The following is a 19321-nucleotide window of genomic DNA, read 5'->3' as shown; positions in this document are numbered from 1 at the left end:
CGAATTATGAATTAACTTGAGATTTTTACATATTACATTACAACCTTCAATACAAACGTCTAAACACAACATTCTTACTTCATTAACAATCAAAACATGCCTAAGACATCAAGGGAATGATCAATTATATTTCAGATCATTGAATATAATGTAATGTTTTGTAAATGGTGGCCTATAGCATGCAGGGCCCTCTGATGAAGCATCTTCTTCTGTAGTTTGAAGCTGGAGTCGGCCTATCCTCATTCCAGTCCTTGTGAGTAGATCACTGTTAGTCTGTCAATCCTCCAATGAAGGGTTTAGTCTGCAGAGAGACAGAGAGAGAGAAAGGGGGAGAGAGAGAGAGAGAGAGAGTGAGAGAGAGAGAGAGAGAGAGAGAGAGAGAGAGAGAGAGACACACACACATACAGAGAGAGGCTTACAAAATGTAAAAACTAGCTTTCACCCATTTATTTATTTTTCATTTAATCTTTATTTAACCAGACAGGGCCAATAAGAACTAATTCTTATTTACATTGGCGGCCTGGCAAAAGACAAAAGGCTCTTGGGGGGGGCTGAAAAGAAATCAGGTTATATGTTAAAAACAAAGAACAGACGGTGGATCAACACCTACCTTTTCAGGATTGGCACCTGGAGCATACTCAACACTGTGATTCTCTCAGGATCATACACACAGTCTTCCTCCTGGTTACTTGGTACCATGTCAACACCAGGGGGAACCCAGGCAGTGTCGTACCCATGCTCTGTGTGCCAGGTCTTCTGCATGGGGTGGTCCTGCCTGTCTATGATCTTCACTCTCCCAACATCGACCTTTAACTTCAAAACCATCCGGTTTGGGTCAGAACCACCAATGGGGTATTTGATGACTTTTTTTATGTCTCGGCTGACATAGACACCAGCACCAAGCATGCCATCTTTGGACCGAGTGAACCCATCCCTCTGTATTTTAACGGCAGCCTTCCTTGTTGTTCCATGATACATCACATAGAAGTGCCTATCTTCAGGGGTCATTCCACTCTTCAGATGAATGTATTTAGAACTGTGAGACAGAGGAGAGAACGTTATGGAAATCTAAATTCCCTTACTGGTCCTCGGAGAGACGTATGGAAAGAGCTCAAACACAATACTTGATGGGGTGATGTTATTAGAACACAACAATGTCTAGTTGTCCTGTTATCTCATTTGGGGGAATAGATTGATGCCGTTCTGTCAATATCATCATGATATTGACCCAGTTAAAATAACACGATTTGCAGGTAGAAGCACAAAATAAGAGAAAATATATGAATAAGCGAGGTGATATTGCCCACCACCACCAGCACCACCACTTGGCAGTATCAACTAGACAGTCTCTAACAAGAAACAAACAAAATATCAAACGTTGTACAATACCATCAAAGGTCAAATTAAGGAAGTGGGTATACAATCTTTTTTTATAATGTATTTTATACTGTACTTACATGGTCTTTGGATTCACTTTCAAAACCTCAATGACTTTGATTCTCTCAGGATCATACACACAGTCTTCCTCCTGGTTACTTGTTACCATGCCAACACCAGGTGGAACCCAGGCAGTGTCGTACCCATGCTCTGTGTGCCAGGTCTTCCTCATGGGGTGGTCCTGCCTGTCTATGATCTTCACTCTCCCAAACTTCACTCTGACTACCAGTACTCTTCTCTGACATTCAGGAATAAAAGGGTTAAGAGGGTATTTGATCGCTTTCTCGATGTCTCGACTAACGTAAACCCCAGCGCCAAGCATGCTGCCTTCTTCTCTTAATGGCTTGAATCCATCTCTCTTGATCAGTTCTGCACTCTTTTTGTCTGTACCATGGAACATCACATATTCCTTCTCACCCTCTGGGTGTGTGCCGCTGTCAAGATAGTTCCCTAGGAAGTATGGTGACCGCGGACCTCTCTTCTTTCCCATTCTGACTCTTCTTAAAAGACAAACTGTTGCTAACAACCTGTAATAAAGTTAATCAACAGTTAATGATGCTATCCATCTTTTTAAAAAAGAAAAGAAAATAGCACTGTTCAAATCATCATTCAAAATATGCTGAATAACATAATGTTGTAACATAATAATGCTCATTCTTACCTACTGTTGTACCTAGAGACCTGAGATTCAACCTCTGGTCAGACGAACACAATAAAGCTGGATTATGTGCAGTAGGAGTGCTTAGGTTTCATGTCACCTAAGTTTCACTTCGAGCACAGTCCATCCCCTACAATTCTACATTTATGACCATGATATCTAATTTATGACACTGTATGTAGACGGTAAAACCATAAACGTTGTGAATAAATAGGGAGGCTAAATCCTTGGTACATAATCAGGAATATAACATAAGATAACATAACATAACATCATATTGCAAGACCTCAGAACCAAGCTGATAACGTCAAAGAAGGTCAAAACAGAGCACAATTCAACAACTGGCCTCTACGGACCAGTGATGATTATGCTGTCAGAATAATGTGAGACATAATTGTTGGTACCAGTTTGGAACCATTTATTACCAGTTAAACAACTAAAATATGACAATAGCAGTCTTCCTCCCCCCCCCATACAAATCTATAGGCTGGTATATGGCCGGGTGTTCATCCTCAGATGGTTAGAAAACAGTTTGGTTTTGTGGGAATTTGGAAAGCCTTTTGATCATCATCAGAACACTTAAGTACCCAAGTATGTATACACATGAGTATATTCCACATATTCATACATATCCCATAAATCATTTACTCTTATAGTCTGAAACATGCATATTTCATATTCATATTTACCCCCTTTTTCATATATCAGTGTACATCTCCAATTATGCATATCTATCCCGTTTTTCATGGATCAGTTTGCCTATCTAACTCATATTACTATCTGTGTGACTCATTGGGGTGTGGAAAGTACCTAGGGTATTGCTGGGACAGGTGATAGGAAGAACTGAAGGTATGAGTTAAGGAGCGCAGCAGCTGGTCCTTACAGCTAAGGGAGTGAGCTCCTCGGCGCATACTGAGGGCACCTTCAAAACCACGTGACTCTCCCAACTCAGTAAGCCAGCCGAGAAGGGATCAAAGACACATCATATGTATATTCACTCATGTTAACAGATAATCAATGTATTCACTCACTAATAGTTCACACAGTAGCCAAAGCAAACATAGAGGGGTTTTCAGAACAGAGAAAGAGTGCAGCAGCAGAAACCATTCATCAATATGGTTTGACTGACATGCCTAAAAATCCCCAAACCCTGCACTCTCTTCTTTGGCTGATGTTCCTGTGATTCTAATGAATAAAATGTCACTTTCACCTAATCATTCTAGTCTACTGGGGATAGGCTCAAGTTCTCCCATAGCCGCTTGTCAGCTGATCTCATTTTCATGTGATCCATTGGGAGGGTGTGGAATCCGCAGGGACCACCAACATTGTCTGGCAGACCAGGAGTTATACCCCCTTGGGTATAATTCACTCGTTCAAAATGTCACCCTGCCCCAGGGGCACCTAAAGTTCGATCCAGGCCTGTTGAGAGGGTGTATTATTATTATTATTATTTTTGCTTAACAGTGTAATAACAGAACATTGAGGCATACGCCTTACCTGCACAGTACGCAAAATTACAGCCCGTCGGGTTTACAAACTTGTAGACAAAGTGGTTTCCTGGGCAGGCTTTGACATGGATCGGATTAGATTCGAACTGACAGCATCCACTAGTATAGTGGCGTCATTCAGCGCGGTGTAGTGTTGGCAGATCACTCTCTCCCTGGCTGCCAGAACGGCATCAATCTGTTGCCAAAGAGATAACAGGACAACTAGCCATTGTACTCTAACAACGTCACCTCACCTAGTCAAGGCTAGTAACAGAACACTGTGTCTTGACCCCCTCCTTGAGCCTGTTTTACAGCTCTCTCTCCTGGAGAAACTGTCTGTCTGAACAATGATCGGGGCTTCTCTTCCTGATCCCCCTATGCTGACCCTATGCTATGCTAATGGAGAAGCCAGTACCAAAACGACTTTATTCAATTCTGAAAAATTCTGTGTTTGTGGTTTCTGTACCATGGCTGATGGCGAGAAGATTTTGTCTAGCTTCAGACCACCTTCCCCCCTGCTGCTTTGACTGACCCCCACTGAGCCCTGGTAGCAGGATACGGTCCCCAAGGCCACACCAGTTAATGGTGGCTCTTCTCTAAGCGAGATGTCTGTTGGTGTGGTTGCTAGAACTACACTTCACCACCCATTCACCCACCCACTCCTCTAGTCATTTCTATAATGTTCTATAATGTGTAACTAATCCAAATACTTAGATAGTGACGTACACATACTTTTCTTTCTCTGTTTGATGACCACCTTTGACATGGCTTCATCCCTTGTAGGCAGTATGGGGGTCTGGTAGTCATGGGGGTCACTTCATTGCAGGGGGACTCTCTGTGTTAAGGGTCTCCTCTGTGTTAGGGGACTGTTGTCCCCACAACGGGTGTCCAACCTATGTATGGAGTTTCTAAAACAATAGACAATAAATAAACATTTGTTTTTGTTTAATTCGAACATTTCATTTAAGTTTCTATTCTAATCTATGTTTAAACTTGAAATGATGAGGTTTTTCAAAAATGTTGCTCACTGTGTTTGTGTGTTTGTTTATTAGGATCCCCATTAGCCAATGCCATGACATTAGCTAGTCTTCCTGGGGTCCGACAACAACGTTGTGTGCGCAACAGATCAGGAAAACACAACCCAAGGCAAACCTAGGCCTAACTGAAGCAACACACAGTCTTTTGACTTCCTCCTCCTCCTCTTCTGCCGAATGAGTCATCCAAGTCACATGCACCTACTGGCCTAGAGACGTAATCTACTGTCACCTGCAGCCATGATTTTAGTGGGCTATTTGTGTGACAACCCTAACTTCAAGAGCACAGGTTTCGTATCAACCAGGCAGGCATGAATTCTGCGACACCTATATCTATATCTACCTATATAAGGACAATGGTACTCTGGAAAATGCTTATAATAGTAATAAGCAACATATCATCTTATAGATTAGATGTGGGCAGAAATGTGAGACGGAAAACACAACGTTTAAGGAAGGAACCAGAGTCTAAAAGCAGTGGAATGAGTCACACTACAACATCTGTGTGCATGGGCAGAGCTGGTCTTAGGGCAGGGGTAGGTGAAAAGGCACATTTCCATTTTCCTGTGCAATGGACACTAAAGTGATCTCCTCCTTCTTCTTCTCATGAATTCTAATTGTTTGACACGACCAAAATAGTCTTCTAGGTGTTAGATAGTTGTGTTGTGTTTCTTCCGCAGCAAGGTTAGCTATGACATGAAATAAGGAGATCTGAAGGGCGATGTCTTTTGGAGAGGATACTTTATTCAATGTCACAAAGAAATTATGTTTCAGGCTAGCATCAGGCTAGTTATCTCTCTCTCTCTCTCTCTCTCTCTCTCTCTCTCTCTCTCTCTCTCTCTCTCTCTCTCTCTCTCTCTATCTCCCAGATAATATATACACTTGCAATGGAATTCAACGTTGGAGGGCCACATGTCCTAGGCCCCTAGGTGTTGTGTGAGGTGCCTAGCAGTTCCAGGCACCAGGTGAAAGGTCGGGAGGCACATAGAATATTGTACAATTCCAACATAGGTCAGATAAAACACAACCATTAAACTTACACAACCACACTAAACAAACTACTTACTAAGATATATATATGACTTTATACGCCTATGCCTACCAATGTAGCCTCCCCTAAAGCAGAACTTGGGTTATTATGTATTAAAATGTACTTCTTTTTTAAAGCATGGGTTTAGCTCAAATCATTCTTAAAAGTGTACAATGTGTTGAGTGCATGTCATTTTTACCAAGCAATGGAAAGTATGACATAATCCTGAAAGGCCCGATTTCCAGACCGATTTGCTGGGAAAAAATGACATTCAAGATTCAAATGTGTGCATAAAAAAAAAAAGACGTATGCACAGAGAGTGTGTGCCGTAGATAGAAGATGTCTCTACATTAATTAATTAATTAAATAATTAGCCTATTGTAGATATTTAAATGAGATAAAAAAAAAAGTGTGACACCTGACGCGTTGGCTCCTGGGTGTCTCCAACCACGGAACCGGATGTTGGAGAAGATTGGCAACTCGTGACAATTTGTCCTTCGCCGATCATCGCGTCTTTACACTCCAGGTTTATAGGGAATCATGTCGGACTGGGAAGATGACGAGAACAGTGTTCAAACCAGAACACCTGCCGTCGCCAATAGTAATGAGAAGGAGAACGTGTGCTTCGGTGTGAGACACGCCAACAGGTTTGGAGGGAGTCGCACCGGCCCAGCGTGTGACAGTTGGAGTGGCCGAGATAGAGAGGTCTTCTCCGGGGGAGGAGGGGGTAGAGAGGAGGGCAGGGACCGCGTGTTCTTCTCCGGGGGAGGGGGTCGCGACGCCGGGGGAGGGGGTGGACGTGGACGTGACGGGCCGGACTCAACCCCTCCGGTGACTTTTAACGTGGAGAACTCCTCAGTCGGAAGGGTTATAGGTATGTCTGTCTCCCAACATACGTTTAGCTAGCCAACATTAGCTAGCAACATGTGCTGTGGTTGGCAGTGGAACGTCAGCGAGTCAGCCTCCCACACTGGAACAGACCGGACACACACACACACACACACACACACACACACACACACACACACACACACACACACACACACACACACACACACACACACACACTGTTCGCCTCCCACATGGCCAGAGTGGTATTATATTATATATGATGTATATAATAATATAACCGTGTATACCACTCTGATCATGACAGATCATAATTAGGATTATGTTTAGTTAGAATTAGGATTCTATTGTTATATCGATATAACCCTATAGCAATAGAAATATACTGTGTCCAACTCACTGATGTAGACCATATCTGACTGCCTTGATGGCGAGTGATGTGTTTTGTTTGACTGTGGTTCCACTGACGTGGATCTGAGTGTTTTGAGTGGCCCACCAACAGTTTGGGGTTAACAAATGTCACTGAGTGTACTTACGTGAGGTTATTGTAAATTGTTTGATTTTTGTTTGAAAAATTGTTACGTTTTCTTTTGTATTTCACTTTTACAGTATGTTATGTAGTCTGCAAAATGAAATCTCCGACATGGCCAGAGTGGTATTCTATATGATGTATATAATGATATAACCGTATGTACCACTCTAATCATGGCCAGAGTGGTATTCTATATGATGTATATAATAATATAACCGTATATATACCACTCTGATCATGGCATGTCGCCGCTTTACTCGACAGGTCGCGGAGGAGCCAAGATACGCGAACTTGAAGAAAGCACCGGTGCTCGAATTAAGGCAAGTAGTTTGACAATAAGTCAGTATGTTGAGTGTACTGCAGTGGGGAGTTTGCTATAATATAACGACTGCGTCTACATGCACACCATATTCCTGTATTAATCGCAGGGGTGCAAACTTGTCACCTTTCTGCTAAATTAGCTGTTTTTATCTCAAAATATGTCATCCATTTGAATTGTGTAGATCTGCCCCCCAAAAAAATATATTGCCAAAAAATATTGTGGGGGGGTGTGGGGGGGGGGTCCAAGTCTCATCCAAGTCACATGATGAGTGAGCTAACTAATCTTCCTGTCTGCTAAACTCTGCTGCTGTTGAAATAACTTTTAGCTTCAGGCAGCTAGGTACAATTCCAGACAGCGTGGAGAAACAGTCACAGTAAACAGTTTTCGAAGTAATTCTGCAGGTGTTAAGGTCAGGGCTGCCGCAACTTACACATGCATCATTGTTAGACCACCGTTAGTGCTAGCGATATCTATTTAACACCATTAGTGCTAGCGGTATCCCCCCCCCTAAGGTTAGCCGCCCCAAAAAATGTGTCACCTTTTTGGGCCATCACCAGTTTGCACCCCTGTAATCGTAATATGATCAATATTCGGAATATTGTGTCTGCGCATGCTCGATTCGCAGAGAATCCTGGGTTGTGTTGTTGTTGCCAGGGACTGCATAGCAACCACGATGGCGACTAGCAAGGGGCCAGCATTTTTGGAGTGAGGAGGAGACTGAAATAATGAAGGATTTAAATATCATGGGGTATATAGATGGAAGAAAACATAGAAATAATGACACTCAACGACCACAACCAAGCTATCCACACTAACGTTACTATAGTAACAACTACTTCCGGATGAATTCATCTGATAACGGGAATATGCCAATTAACATGTAAACAGAATATTCCAGTTGCTACAGCGCATGTAAATACCTTATTCAGAATATTACATTAACCCGAATATTGACCGTAATCGGAATATGGTGTGCATGTAAACGTAGTCAATGTAGGTTTTACACCAGATAGCCTACTTAATAATAAATCACAATATTTTCGTATCAAACCACAGTAACCATCTCTGACTATGTATGGCCTTCATCTCTGTATCTTCTATAAAACTGGTGTAACCATTTTTGCTTTAAATTGGCAAACTAATGAACTAATTTGTGAATGTCCATTGAGGTGAAATGTCCATCCCTGCGTGGCTGTGTGTAGATCAACAAGGGGGAGTATGAGGGGGAGGTGGTCATCTTCGGGACACCGGAGGTCCAGCAGAGAGCCAAGGAGATGATCGAGGCGCTGGTGACAGACAGCGGCCCCGGGTTCCGCAACGGTGAGATAAACATTGATAACAATGCTTGTTTGGATGAACAGAGCCTTTTTCTAGACACGTTATGGGGGAAATCACCTCATCCAGTTGCAATGTGACGGAGAAAGAGAGAGATGGGGCGGGGGGTGGGGGTTACATTTCTTTGTTTGAGATGTTTTAGAATTGTCCGACGTCAATAGAATAACTTGTGGTAACACCTGTACAGTCAAATATCCAAGACAGAACACTCTTGCCAAAGGTTCCTCATGCTAACTGCACCGCTGTCTGTCTGACTGGCTTTGGTTTGTTTTTTTCGTTCTCCCTGTCTGTTCTTTCAGGTCCTGGGAGGGGTGGTGGGTATGGAGGGGGAGGTGGTGGTGGTGGTGGTGGTGGTGGGGGGTATGAAGGTGGAGGTGGAGGTGGGTATGGAGGGGGAGGTGGTGGACGTGACGGGCCGGACTCAACCCCTCCGGTGACTTTTAACGTGGAGAACTCCTCCATCGGAAGGGTTATAGGTATGTCTCCCAACACACGTTTAAGCTAGCCAACATTATCTAGCAACATGTGCTGTGGTTGGCAGTGGAACGTCAGCGAGTCAGCTTCCCACACTGGAGCAGACCGGACACACACACACACACACACACTAGGGCTGGGTATCGCCACTGATTTCCCAAAACGATTCGATTCCGATTCACAGCTCCCGATTCGATTCGATTCGATTCCGATTCAATCTAGTTACAATATACATTTTTTGCTTGAATATGAAAGAGATTCTCCGAACTAATGCTATAAATGGTTCAAGGAACCCTATAACATGTAGCATTGTTAAACATATCAATGAATTGACTCCAAAGCAGTTACATGAATGTACTTTTTATTTACATATGACTTTGCTTTTGTCCAGCTCATCTCTATCGTCACATTTTTTAAATCCAAAATGCACCCAGACATCTGACTTTAAGCCTGGTGGTGACTTGAGTGTCCCTGCCATCGCCATGTTTTTAGATTTTAGTGTTGAGACCTCACGTTGCGTGAGATATGATAAATTCTTGTAGCGCGAGATCTGGCCACGAGGTCTCGTTGCGGGTTGAAGCTGCAAGAAAAATAATAATAATCGATCTCGGGATTTATTAATCGATAATCGCTCATTTAATGAAGATCGATTCAGAATCGGGAAATCGATTTTTTGAACCCAGCCCTAACACACACACACACACTGTTCGCCTCCCACATGGCCAGAGTGGTATTATATTATATATGATGTATATAATAATATAACCGTGTATACCACTCTGATCATGGCAGATCATAATTAGGATTATGTTTAGTTAGAATTAGGATTCTATTGTTATATCGATATAACCCAATAGCAATAGAAATATACTGTGTCCAACTCACTGATGTAGACCATATCTGACTGCCTTGATGGCGAGTGATGTGTTTTGTTTGACTGTGGTTCCACTGACGTGGATCTGAGTGTTTTGAGTGGCCCACCAACATTTTGGGGTTAACAAATGTCACTGAGTGTACTTACGTGAGGTTATTGTAAATTGTTTGATTTTTGTTTGAAAAATTGTTACGTTTTCTTTTGTATTTCACTTTTACAGTATGTTATGTAGTCTGCAAAATGAAATCTCCGACATGGCCAGAGTGGTATTCTATATGATGTATATAATAATATAACCATGTATACCACTCTGATCATGGCCAGAGTGGTATTCTATATGATGTATATAATAATATAACCGTATATATGTACCACTCTGATCACGGCATGTCGCCGCTTTACTCGACAGGTCGCGGAGGAGCCAAGATACGCGAACTTGAAGAAAGCACCGGTGCTCGAATTAAGGCAAGTAGTTTGACAATAAGTCAGTATGTTGAGTGTACTGCAGTGGGGAGTTTGCTATAATATAACGACTGCGTCTACATGCACACCATATTCCTGTATTAAATCGTAATATGATCAATATTCGGAATATTGTGTCTGCGCATGCTCGATTCGCAGAGAATCCTGGGTTGTGTTGTTGTTGCCAGGGCCTGCATAGCAACCACGATGGCGACTAGCAAGGGGCCAGCATTTTTGGAGTGAGGAGGAGACTGAAATAATGAAGGATTTAAATATCATGGGGTATATAGATGGAAGAAAACATAGAAATAATGACACTCAACAACCACAACCAAGCTATCCACACTAACGTTACTATAGTAACAACTACTTCCGGATGAATTCATCTGATAACGGGAATATGCCAATTAACATGTAAACAGACTATTCCAGTTGCTACAGCGCATGTAAACACCTTATTCAGAATATTACATTAACCCGAATATTGACCGTAATCGGAATATGGTGTGCATGTAAACGTAGTCAATGTAGATTTTACACCAGATAGCCTACTTAATAATAAATCCCAATATTTTCGTATCAAACCACAGTAACCATCTCTGACTATGTATGGCCTTCATCTCTGTATCTTCTATAAAACTGGTGTAACCATTTTTGCTTTAAATTGGCAAACTAATGAACTAATTTGTGAATGTCCATTGAGGTGAAATGTCCATCCCTGCGTGGCTGTGTGTAGATCAACAAGGGGGAGTATGAGGGGGAGGTGGTCATCTTCGGGACACCGGAGGTCCAGCAGAGAGCCAAGGAGATGATCGAGGCGCTGGTGACAGACAGCGGCCCCGGGTTCCGCGACGGTGAGATAAACATCGATAACAATGCTTGTTTGGATGAACAGAGTCTTTTTCTAGACGCGTTATGGGGGAAATCACCTCACCCAGTTGCAATGTGACGGAGAAAGAGAGAGATGGGGCGGGGGGGGGGGGGTTACATTTCTTTGTTTGAGATGTTTTAGAATTGTCCGACGTCAATAGAATAACTTGTGGTAACACCTGTACAGTCAAATATCCAAGACAGAGAACACTCTTGCCAAAGGTTCCTCATGCTAACTGCACCGCTGTCTGTCTGACTGGCTTTGGTTTGTTTTTTTCGTTCTCCCTGTCTGTTCTTTCAGGTCCTGGGAGGGGTGGTGGGTATGGAGGGGGAGGTGGTGGTGGTGGTGGTGGGGGGTATGAAGGTGGAGGTGGTGGACGTGACGGGCCGGACTCAACCCCTCCGGTGACTTTTAACGTGGAGAACTCCTCCATCGGAAGGGTTATAGGTATGTCTCCCAACACACGTTTAGCTAGCCAACATTATCTAGCAACATGTGCTCTGGTTGGCAGTGGAACGTCAGCGAGTCAGCTTCCCACACTGGAACAGACCGGACACACACACACACACACACACACACACACACACACACACACACACCCACACACACACACACACACACTGTTCGCCTCCGACATGGCCAGAGTGATATTATATTCTATATGATGTATATAATAATATAACCGTATATATACCACTCTGATCATGGCATGTCGCCGCTTTACTCGACAGGTCGCGGAGGAGCCAAGATACGCGAACTTGAAGAAAGCACCGGTGCTCGAATTAAGGCAAGTAGTTTGACAATAAGTCAGTATGTTGAGTGTACTGCAGTGGGGAGTTTGCTATAATATAACGACTGCGTCTACATGCACACCATATTCCTGTATTAATCGCAGGGGTGCAAACTTGTCACCTTTCTGCTAAATTAGCTGTTTTTATCTCAAAATATGTCATCCATTTGAATTGTGTAGATCTGCAACAAAAAAAAAATATTGCCAAAAAATATTGTGGGGGGGGGGGGGTCCAAGTCTCATCCAAGTCACATGATGAGTGAGCTAACTAATCTTCCTGTCTGCTAAACTCTGCTGCTGTTGAAATAACTTTTAGCTTCAGGCAGCTAGGTACAATTCCAGACAGCGTGGAGAAACACAGTCACAGTAAACAGTTTTCGAAGTAATTCTGCAGGTGTTAAGGTCAGGGCTGCCGCTACTTGCACATGCATCATTGTTAGACCACCGTTAGTGCTAGCGATATCTATTTAACACCATTAGTGCTAGCGGTATCCCCCCCCTAAGGTTAGCCGCCCCAAAAAATGTGTCACCTTTTTGGGCCATCACCAGTTTGCACCCCTGTAAATCGTAATATGATCAATATTCGGAATATTGTGTCTGCGCATGCTCGATTCGCAGAGAATCCTGGGTTGTGTTGTTGTTGCCAGGGACTGCATAGCAACCACGATGGCGACTAGCAAGGGGCCAGCATTTTTGGAGTGAGGAGGAGACTGAAATAATGAAGGATTTAAATATCATGGGGTATATAGATGGAAGAAAACATAGAAATAATGACACTCAACGACCACAACCAAGCTATCCACACTAACGTTACTATAGTAACAACTACTTCCGGATGAATTCATCTGATAACGGGAATATGCCAATTAACATGTAAACAGAATATTCCAGTTGCTACAGCGCATGTAAACACCTTATTCAGAATATTACATTAACCCGAATATTGACCGTAATCGGAATATGGTGTGCATGTAAACGTAGTCAATGTAGGTTTTACACCAGATAACCTACTTAATAATAAATCCCAATATTTTCGTATCAAACCACAGTAACCATCTCTGACTATGTATGGCCTTCATCTCTGTATCTTCTATAAAACTGGTGTAACCATTTTTGCTTTAAATTGGCAAACTAATGAACTAATTTGTGAATGTCCATTGAGGTGAAATGTCCATCCCTGCGTGGCTGTGTGTAGATCAACAAGGGGGAGTATGAGGGGGAGGTGGTCATCTTCGGGACACCGGAGGTCCAGCAGAGAGCCAAGGAGATGATCGAGGCGCTGGTGACAGACAGCGGCCCCGGGTTCCGCAACGGTGAGATAAACATCGATAACAATGCTTGTTTGGATGAACAGAGCCTTTTTCTAGACACGTTATGGGGGAAATCACCTCATCCAGTTGCAATGTGACGGAGAAAGAGAGAGATGGGGCGGGGGGGGGTTACATTTCTTTGTTTGAGATGTTTTAGAATTGTCCGACGTCAATAGAATAACTTGTGGTAACACCTGTACAGTCAAATATCCAAGACAGAGAACACTCTTGCCAAAGGTTCCTCATGCTAACTGCACCGCTGTCTGTCTGACTGGCTTTGGTTTGTTTTTTTCGTTCTCCCTGTCTGTTCTTTCAGGTCCTGGGAGGGGTGGTGGTGGTGGTGGGGGGTATGAAGGTGGAGGTGGAGGTGGGTATGGAGGGGGAGGTGGTGGTGGGGGGTATGGAGGTGGAGGGGGAGGGGGAGGGTATAAAGGGTTAGGCCAGAGCAGCTCCTATTGGACGGCGGAGCAGATTCAGGCCTCAGAGGCCGCGCCCCCCCAGCCCTCCATCGACTGGAGCTCCATCAGAGAGAACCGCCAGAAGTACGAAGAGATGAAGTGGCAGGGTAAACACACTACTGCACACACACTATTACACCTCACTATCCAGCCATTCCCTCACCGAGCAGCTCGCTTTACATTTTGTTTGCGAACCGTCAATTGACGGTGTCAAAGTGTGGCGGAGAGATTCCCATGTCAATCCCAGTTTTATTTTGTTGGCCCTTGGCCAGACCTCCCGCCTCTGAAGAAGAACTTCTACATAGAGGCGGAGAGTGTGACCCGCTGCAGCGACGAGGACGTCAAAGAATGGAGGTAAAGGAAGCTTCCCCCCCCCCGGCTGCGTCTTCACTCCAGGGGCCCCCGGGTGTTTCAACACGTCTCATCTGGATCAGAATGATCCCCGTTCTTTCTGTTGCAGATCCAGGGTCAGATCATATCTGGCTGGGTTTTGAGTCGTAGAGAGAGAAATGAGCCAGCTGGATCTGATCCTGGATCTGTAACAGAAAGAAACGGGATCATTCTCTCTCCTCTCCTCTCCCTCCTCTTCTCTCCTCTCCTCTCCCTCCTCTTCTCTCCTCTCCTCTCCCTCCTCCTCTCCCTCCCCTCCTCCTCTCACCTCTCCCTCCTCTTCTCTCCTCTCCCCTCCTCTCCTCTCTTCTCTCTCCCCTCCTCTCCTCCTCTCTCCTCTCCTCCCTCCTCCTCTCTCCCCTCCCTCCTCTCTCCTCCTCCTCTCTCCCCTCCCTCCCTCTTCCCAGGAAGCAGAACAATGACATCTTTGTGGACGACCTGACAGAGGGGGCAGAGAAGCGCACCGTTCCCAAACCTGTGCGCACGTTCCTGGAGTGCTTCGAGCCCTACCCGGGGATCATGGACAACATCGTCCGGGTCGGCTTCACCAGGCCCACGCCCATCCAGGTACCGGCCACCTGCCGCCCCCTGCTGGTCAAACCGGGTCACTTTTAGGTTGTCCGTAAAACAAAACAAAACAAAAGTCACTTTTGACAGTTACCATCTCCTATTAAAACCGGGGGGGGGGGGGATTGAGTTTAGGTGTCTACTAAATCTAAGAGTGTGTGTGTGTGTTTGTGTCGTGTGTGTGTGTGTGTCGTGTGTGTCCCGTGTGTGTCCCGTGTGTGTCCCATTTGTGTCTGTGTTTGTGTCTGTGTCCTGTGTTTATGTGTCCCGTGTGTGTGTGTGTGTGCCCCCCTCCCCAGTGCCAGGCGTGGCCCGTGGTGCTGACAGGGGAGGACCTGATTGGCATCGCCCAGACGGGCACGGGCAAGACCCTGGCCTACCTGCTGCCTGGGTTCATCCACATGGACGGCCAGCCTGTGTGAGTCTGGGGCTCTCGGAAGACTTTCAGAACACATTTTTCTGTATCTCTACTGCGACGCCCCAAAGCCTGATTGAACCTGTTCCCCGAGAATTGTACTTCTTGTATCCGTACGTCCATGTGATAAAAGCGGTTCCGGTTCTGGTTCTGAACACGGCCCTTCTTCATGTCTTCACTGACACGACGACGCTGTGTTCACGTGGATATCTGGAGTTCACACACACACACACGCACACCAGTGCCATGGTACACTAAAACAGTAGCACATATTGCGATAGATGACAGGCCGAGTTAAGGGTCGCGCTGCTAATCATAGTGTGTCTGTGTGTGTGTGTCTGTGTCTCTGTCTGTCTCTGTGTCTGTGTCTGTGTCTGTGTGTGTGTGTGTGTGTGTGTGTCCCACAGCACCAGAGACAAGCGGAGGGGCCCAGGCATGCTGGTGCTCACCCCCACCAGAGAGCTGGCTCTCCAGATAGAACAAGAATGCAACAAGTACAGCTATAAGGGCTTCACCAGGTACTAGAAACATGAATATATATACACCACGTGTGGTCATGTTTAGTGTGTGTGTGTGTGTGAAGAAGTGCTTCTTGATATTGAGTTGTTTTTGTACGATTGTGTGACTTCACAGCAGGACTTCAACAGGTGTCATTATTAGATCTCTCTCTCCCTCTCTCTTTCTCTCTCTCTATCTCTTTCTCTCTCTCTTTCTCTCTCTTTTTCTCTTTCTTTCTCTTTCTCTCTCTTTCTCTCTCTCTTTCTCTCTTTTTCTCTCTCTCTTTCTTTCTCTCTCTCTCTCTCTCTCTCTCTCTCTCTCTCTCTCTGTGCTTTGAGTTGCATTCATGTACGAAAGGCGCTATATGAATAAAGTTTCACTTCTCTCTCTCTCCCCCCCCTCCCCTCCTCCTCAGTGTGTGTATCTACGGCGGGGGAGACCGCCGGGCCCAGGTCAAGGTCGTGGCGGGGGGGGTGGACATTGTGATCGCCACGCCGGGGCGGCTGAACGACCTGCAGATGAACGAGCTGATCAACCTGCGCTCCATCACTTACCTGGTGAGGTGTGTGTGTGTGTGCGTGTGCGTGTGCGTGTGCGCGTGCGCGTGCGTCAGTATACACTAATTTAACTGGCTTGGAGGAACTGTCTGTGTCTGTGTGTCTGTGTGTGTGTGTGTGTGTCAGGTGCTGGACGAGGCAGACAGGATGCTGGACATGGGCTTCGAGCCCCAGATCATGAAGATCCTTCTGGACATCCGGCCAGACAGACAGACGCTTATGACCAGGTAGAGACATTTAAAAAGAAAAAAGAAATCCTGTGGAGATCCCTGCCTCCATTTGACAGCGTACCTTCTTTCGTTCTCCTAGCATTGTGACTGCCGATGGCTCCTGGTCCTAGCATCGATTACTTTTTCTTACAATGACCGATGGATAGATGATTCATTGACTAAAACAAACGTATTTGTCGTAAGTCGCTTTGGATAAAGGTGTCTGCTCGATGCCAAACATTTAAATGTCAATGTGATGTTGTTCTCCAAAAGAGTTGAGATGTTCATTTCGAGGGATTTAACGATACACTCAACTCACGATTCGATATGATTCACGATACTGGGTTCACCATACGATTTGGGTTCACCATACGACTGAAAAATATGATTTTATGTTATCTCTATGACTAAAACTACAAAATAATGAATGCATATTTTATTTTATTTATAAAAATGAAAGCAAATTCAAAAGGCGATGACACGCTTTGCTGTTTAAAAAGAGTACCGCGGTTCATTTTACGTCTCATCGAGTTGAGTTGATGCGTCAGATGTTTGTAGCGATAATTACCTGTCTCGTGATGCGTCCTTACGTCCCTATTCATTTCACTTCATTTGGAAACGCAGAGTTCGTCAGGGCTAATCTTCATTGGTTCATTTTCAATACATCATTATACAGGGTATCCGCGGTGTCTTGAAAAGTATTAAAAGTTGATAAATACATTTTGGGAAAATCAAGACCCTTAATAAGTATTAAAAAACCTTATCACGATTTTATGAGGTCTTGAATTTTGTTGGTATTTTTCAGAATTAGACTCTGTCCAAAGAGTTTGAGTCCTAAAAACGTTTAGTAAAAGTTTGTGAATTTATTTGTTTAAAAAACAAAGATGAACCGGAAATGTTGTTGTATGAAAGTGGTCTAGTCTATTGCAAACTAAAACTGTTGTGTCACTGATGTAAACGGTTACAGCTCGAAGTGGCGGTGAGGTCTGGAAAAATATTGACAAGGTCTTTAAAAAGTCTTAGAAAGGTATTGAAATTAACCTCAAGATTCCTGTATATACCCTGTTATAACACACCCCCACAAATGGATGCTATCCAGATATCCATTTCAATTCACGGCGCTCACTGGCGCTCGCACGTTTTGGCCGCAGAGGTCAAAGGTCAAAGCGTTGTGCGTTGCTGACGTCAGAGCCTTCGTGTCTAGTGTGGGAAAAAACCTACCCTGATGTCTTGTGTCCTCCTCTCTTCTGATTGGCTGTGTGTGTTCCCAGCGCCACCTGGCCCTCAGGAGTGAGGCGGCTGGCCAAGTCGTACCTGAAGAACCCCATGATGGTGTACGTGGGCACTCTGGACCTGGCCGTGAGTAGCGGACCTTCCGGAATCATCATCCTCATCATGCATCATCACGCACATTGTCCCCATTTGACATCGACGGCAGATGTACACGGATGTCTTGGAGTTAGTGTTCCTTAGGGGGGCTAGATGTCTTCCCCTGAGCTGCCCAGACCAGTTGATAACCCCCCCCCCCCTCCACCAGGCGGTGAACACGGTCCACCAGACGGTTCTGTTCGTCCAGGACGAGGAGAAGAAGGCCTTCGTCTTTGACTTCATCCGCAACATGGAGCCCACGGACAAGGTGCTCGTCTTCGTGGGCAAGAAGATCGTGTGAGTGTGTGTGTGTGTGTGTGTGTGTGTGTTCTGTTCTGTTCTGTTCTGTACAGCTCTGGAGCATACTGGTATAAATGTGTGCAAGAATGCTTGTTGGGAAAAGAGAACACTGTGTCACTATGTGTGTGTGTGTGTGTGTCCAGGTGTGACGACCTCTCCAGCGACATGTGTCTGCGCGGCCTGGCGGTGCAGAGTCTCCATGGCGACCGGGAGCAGTGTGACCGCGAGGAGGCCCTGCAGGACTTCAAAGACGGTATTGGGAGGGGGGTGTGCGTGTGTGTGTGTGTGTGTGTGTGTCCAGGTGTGTGGTTGGTTGGTTGGTGTACCTTTCACTGACCTCTCACCTATCAGGGGCCTGTGTGTGTGTGTGTGTGTGTGTGTGTGTGTGTGTGTCCACAGGCGTGGTGCGTATCCTGGTGGCCACAGACCTGGCCTCCCGGGGGCTGGACGTCAGCGACATCACCCATGTCTTCAACTACGACTTCCCCCGCAACATCGAGGAGTACGTCCACCGGGTGGGCCGCACGGGCCGGGCCGGGTGAGGCGCCGCGTGAGAGTGTGTGTGTGGGAGTGCGTGGGAGAGCGTGTGAGTGTGTGAGAGTGTGTGAGAGCGCGGGAGTGAGAGGGCAGGAGTGTGTGAGTGTGAGTGTGAGTGTGAGAGTGTGTGAAAGAGAGAGATTGTTTGTGTGACAGTTTGACTTCGGTCCGTCCACAGGCGCTCGGGGGCCTCCATCACCTTGGTAACGAGAGGAGACTGGAGGATGGCCGCAGAGCTGATCCACATCCTGGAGAGGGCTGGACAGGTCTGTCTGTCTCTGTCTGTCTGTGTCTGTCTGTCTGTCTGTCTGTCTGGTGTGAGAGGGCTCATATCCATGGCTGGTCTAACGTGTGAGGGATTGTGGGATTGGCTGTAGGAGGTCCCAGAAGAGCTGGTGCTGATGGCGGAGAGGTACGAGAAGCACAAGAGAGAGAAGGATATGCACGGACCGAGGGGAGGCGGAAGAGGAGGAGGAGGAGGAGGAGGAGGAAGAGACAGAGGAGGAGGAAGGGGGAGAGGAGGAAGAGACAGAGGAGAGTCGGATTGGTGTTTCTAA

At 45.5% G+C, this 19321-nt stretch overlaps 1 protein-coding gene across 1 annotated transcript; it reads left to right on the top strand.

The window, feature by feature from the left end:
* Positions 1-6186: 6186 nt before the first annotated feature.
* LOC308160705 (putative ATP-dependent RNA helicase DDX53) lies at positions 6187-19321 on the top strand (the record flags this gene model as incomplete). The annotated part of the gene is made up of 18 exons (XM_080534647.1): positions 6187-6504; positions 8552-8669; positions 9053-9160; positions 12097-12152; positions 13351-13468; positions 13950-14030; positions 14196-14277; positions 14721-14880; positions 15180-15298; positions 15703-15813; positions 16209-16350; positions 16477-16577; positions 17831-17918; positions 18097-18224; positions 18371-18480; positions 18627-18765; positions 18943-19030; positions 19142-19321. 18 exons carry the CDS (start codon positions 6187-6189, stop codon positions 19319-19321), a joined length of 2247 nt encoding a protein of 748 aa, XP_080390773.1.

Source organism: Nansenia antarctica, assembly GCF_963989245.1.
Source record: "Nansenia antarctica genome assembly, chromosome: 6".
NCBI lineage: Eukaryota > Metazoa > Chordata > Actinopteri > Argentiniformes > Microstomatidae > Nansenia > Nansenia antarctica.
This window is presented reverse-complemented; position numbering and strand designations above follow the sequence as displayed.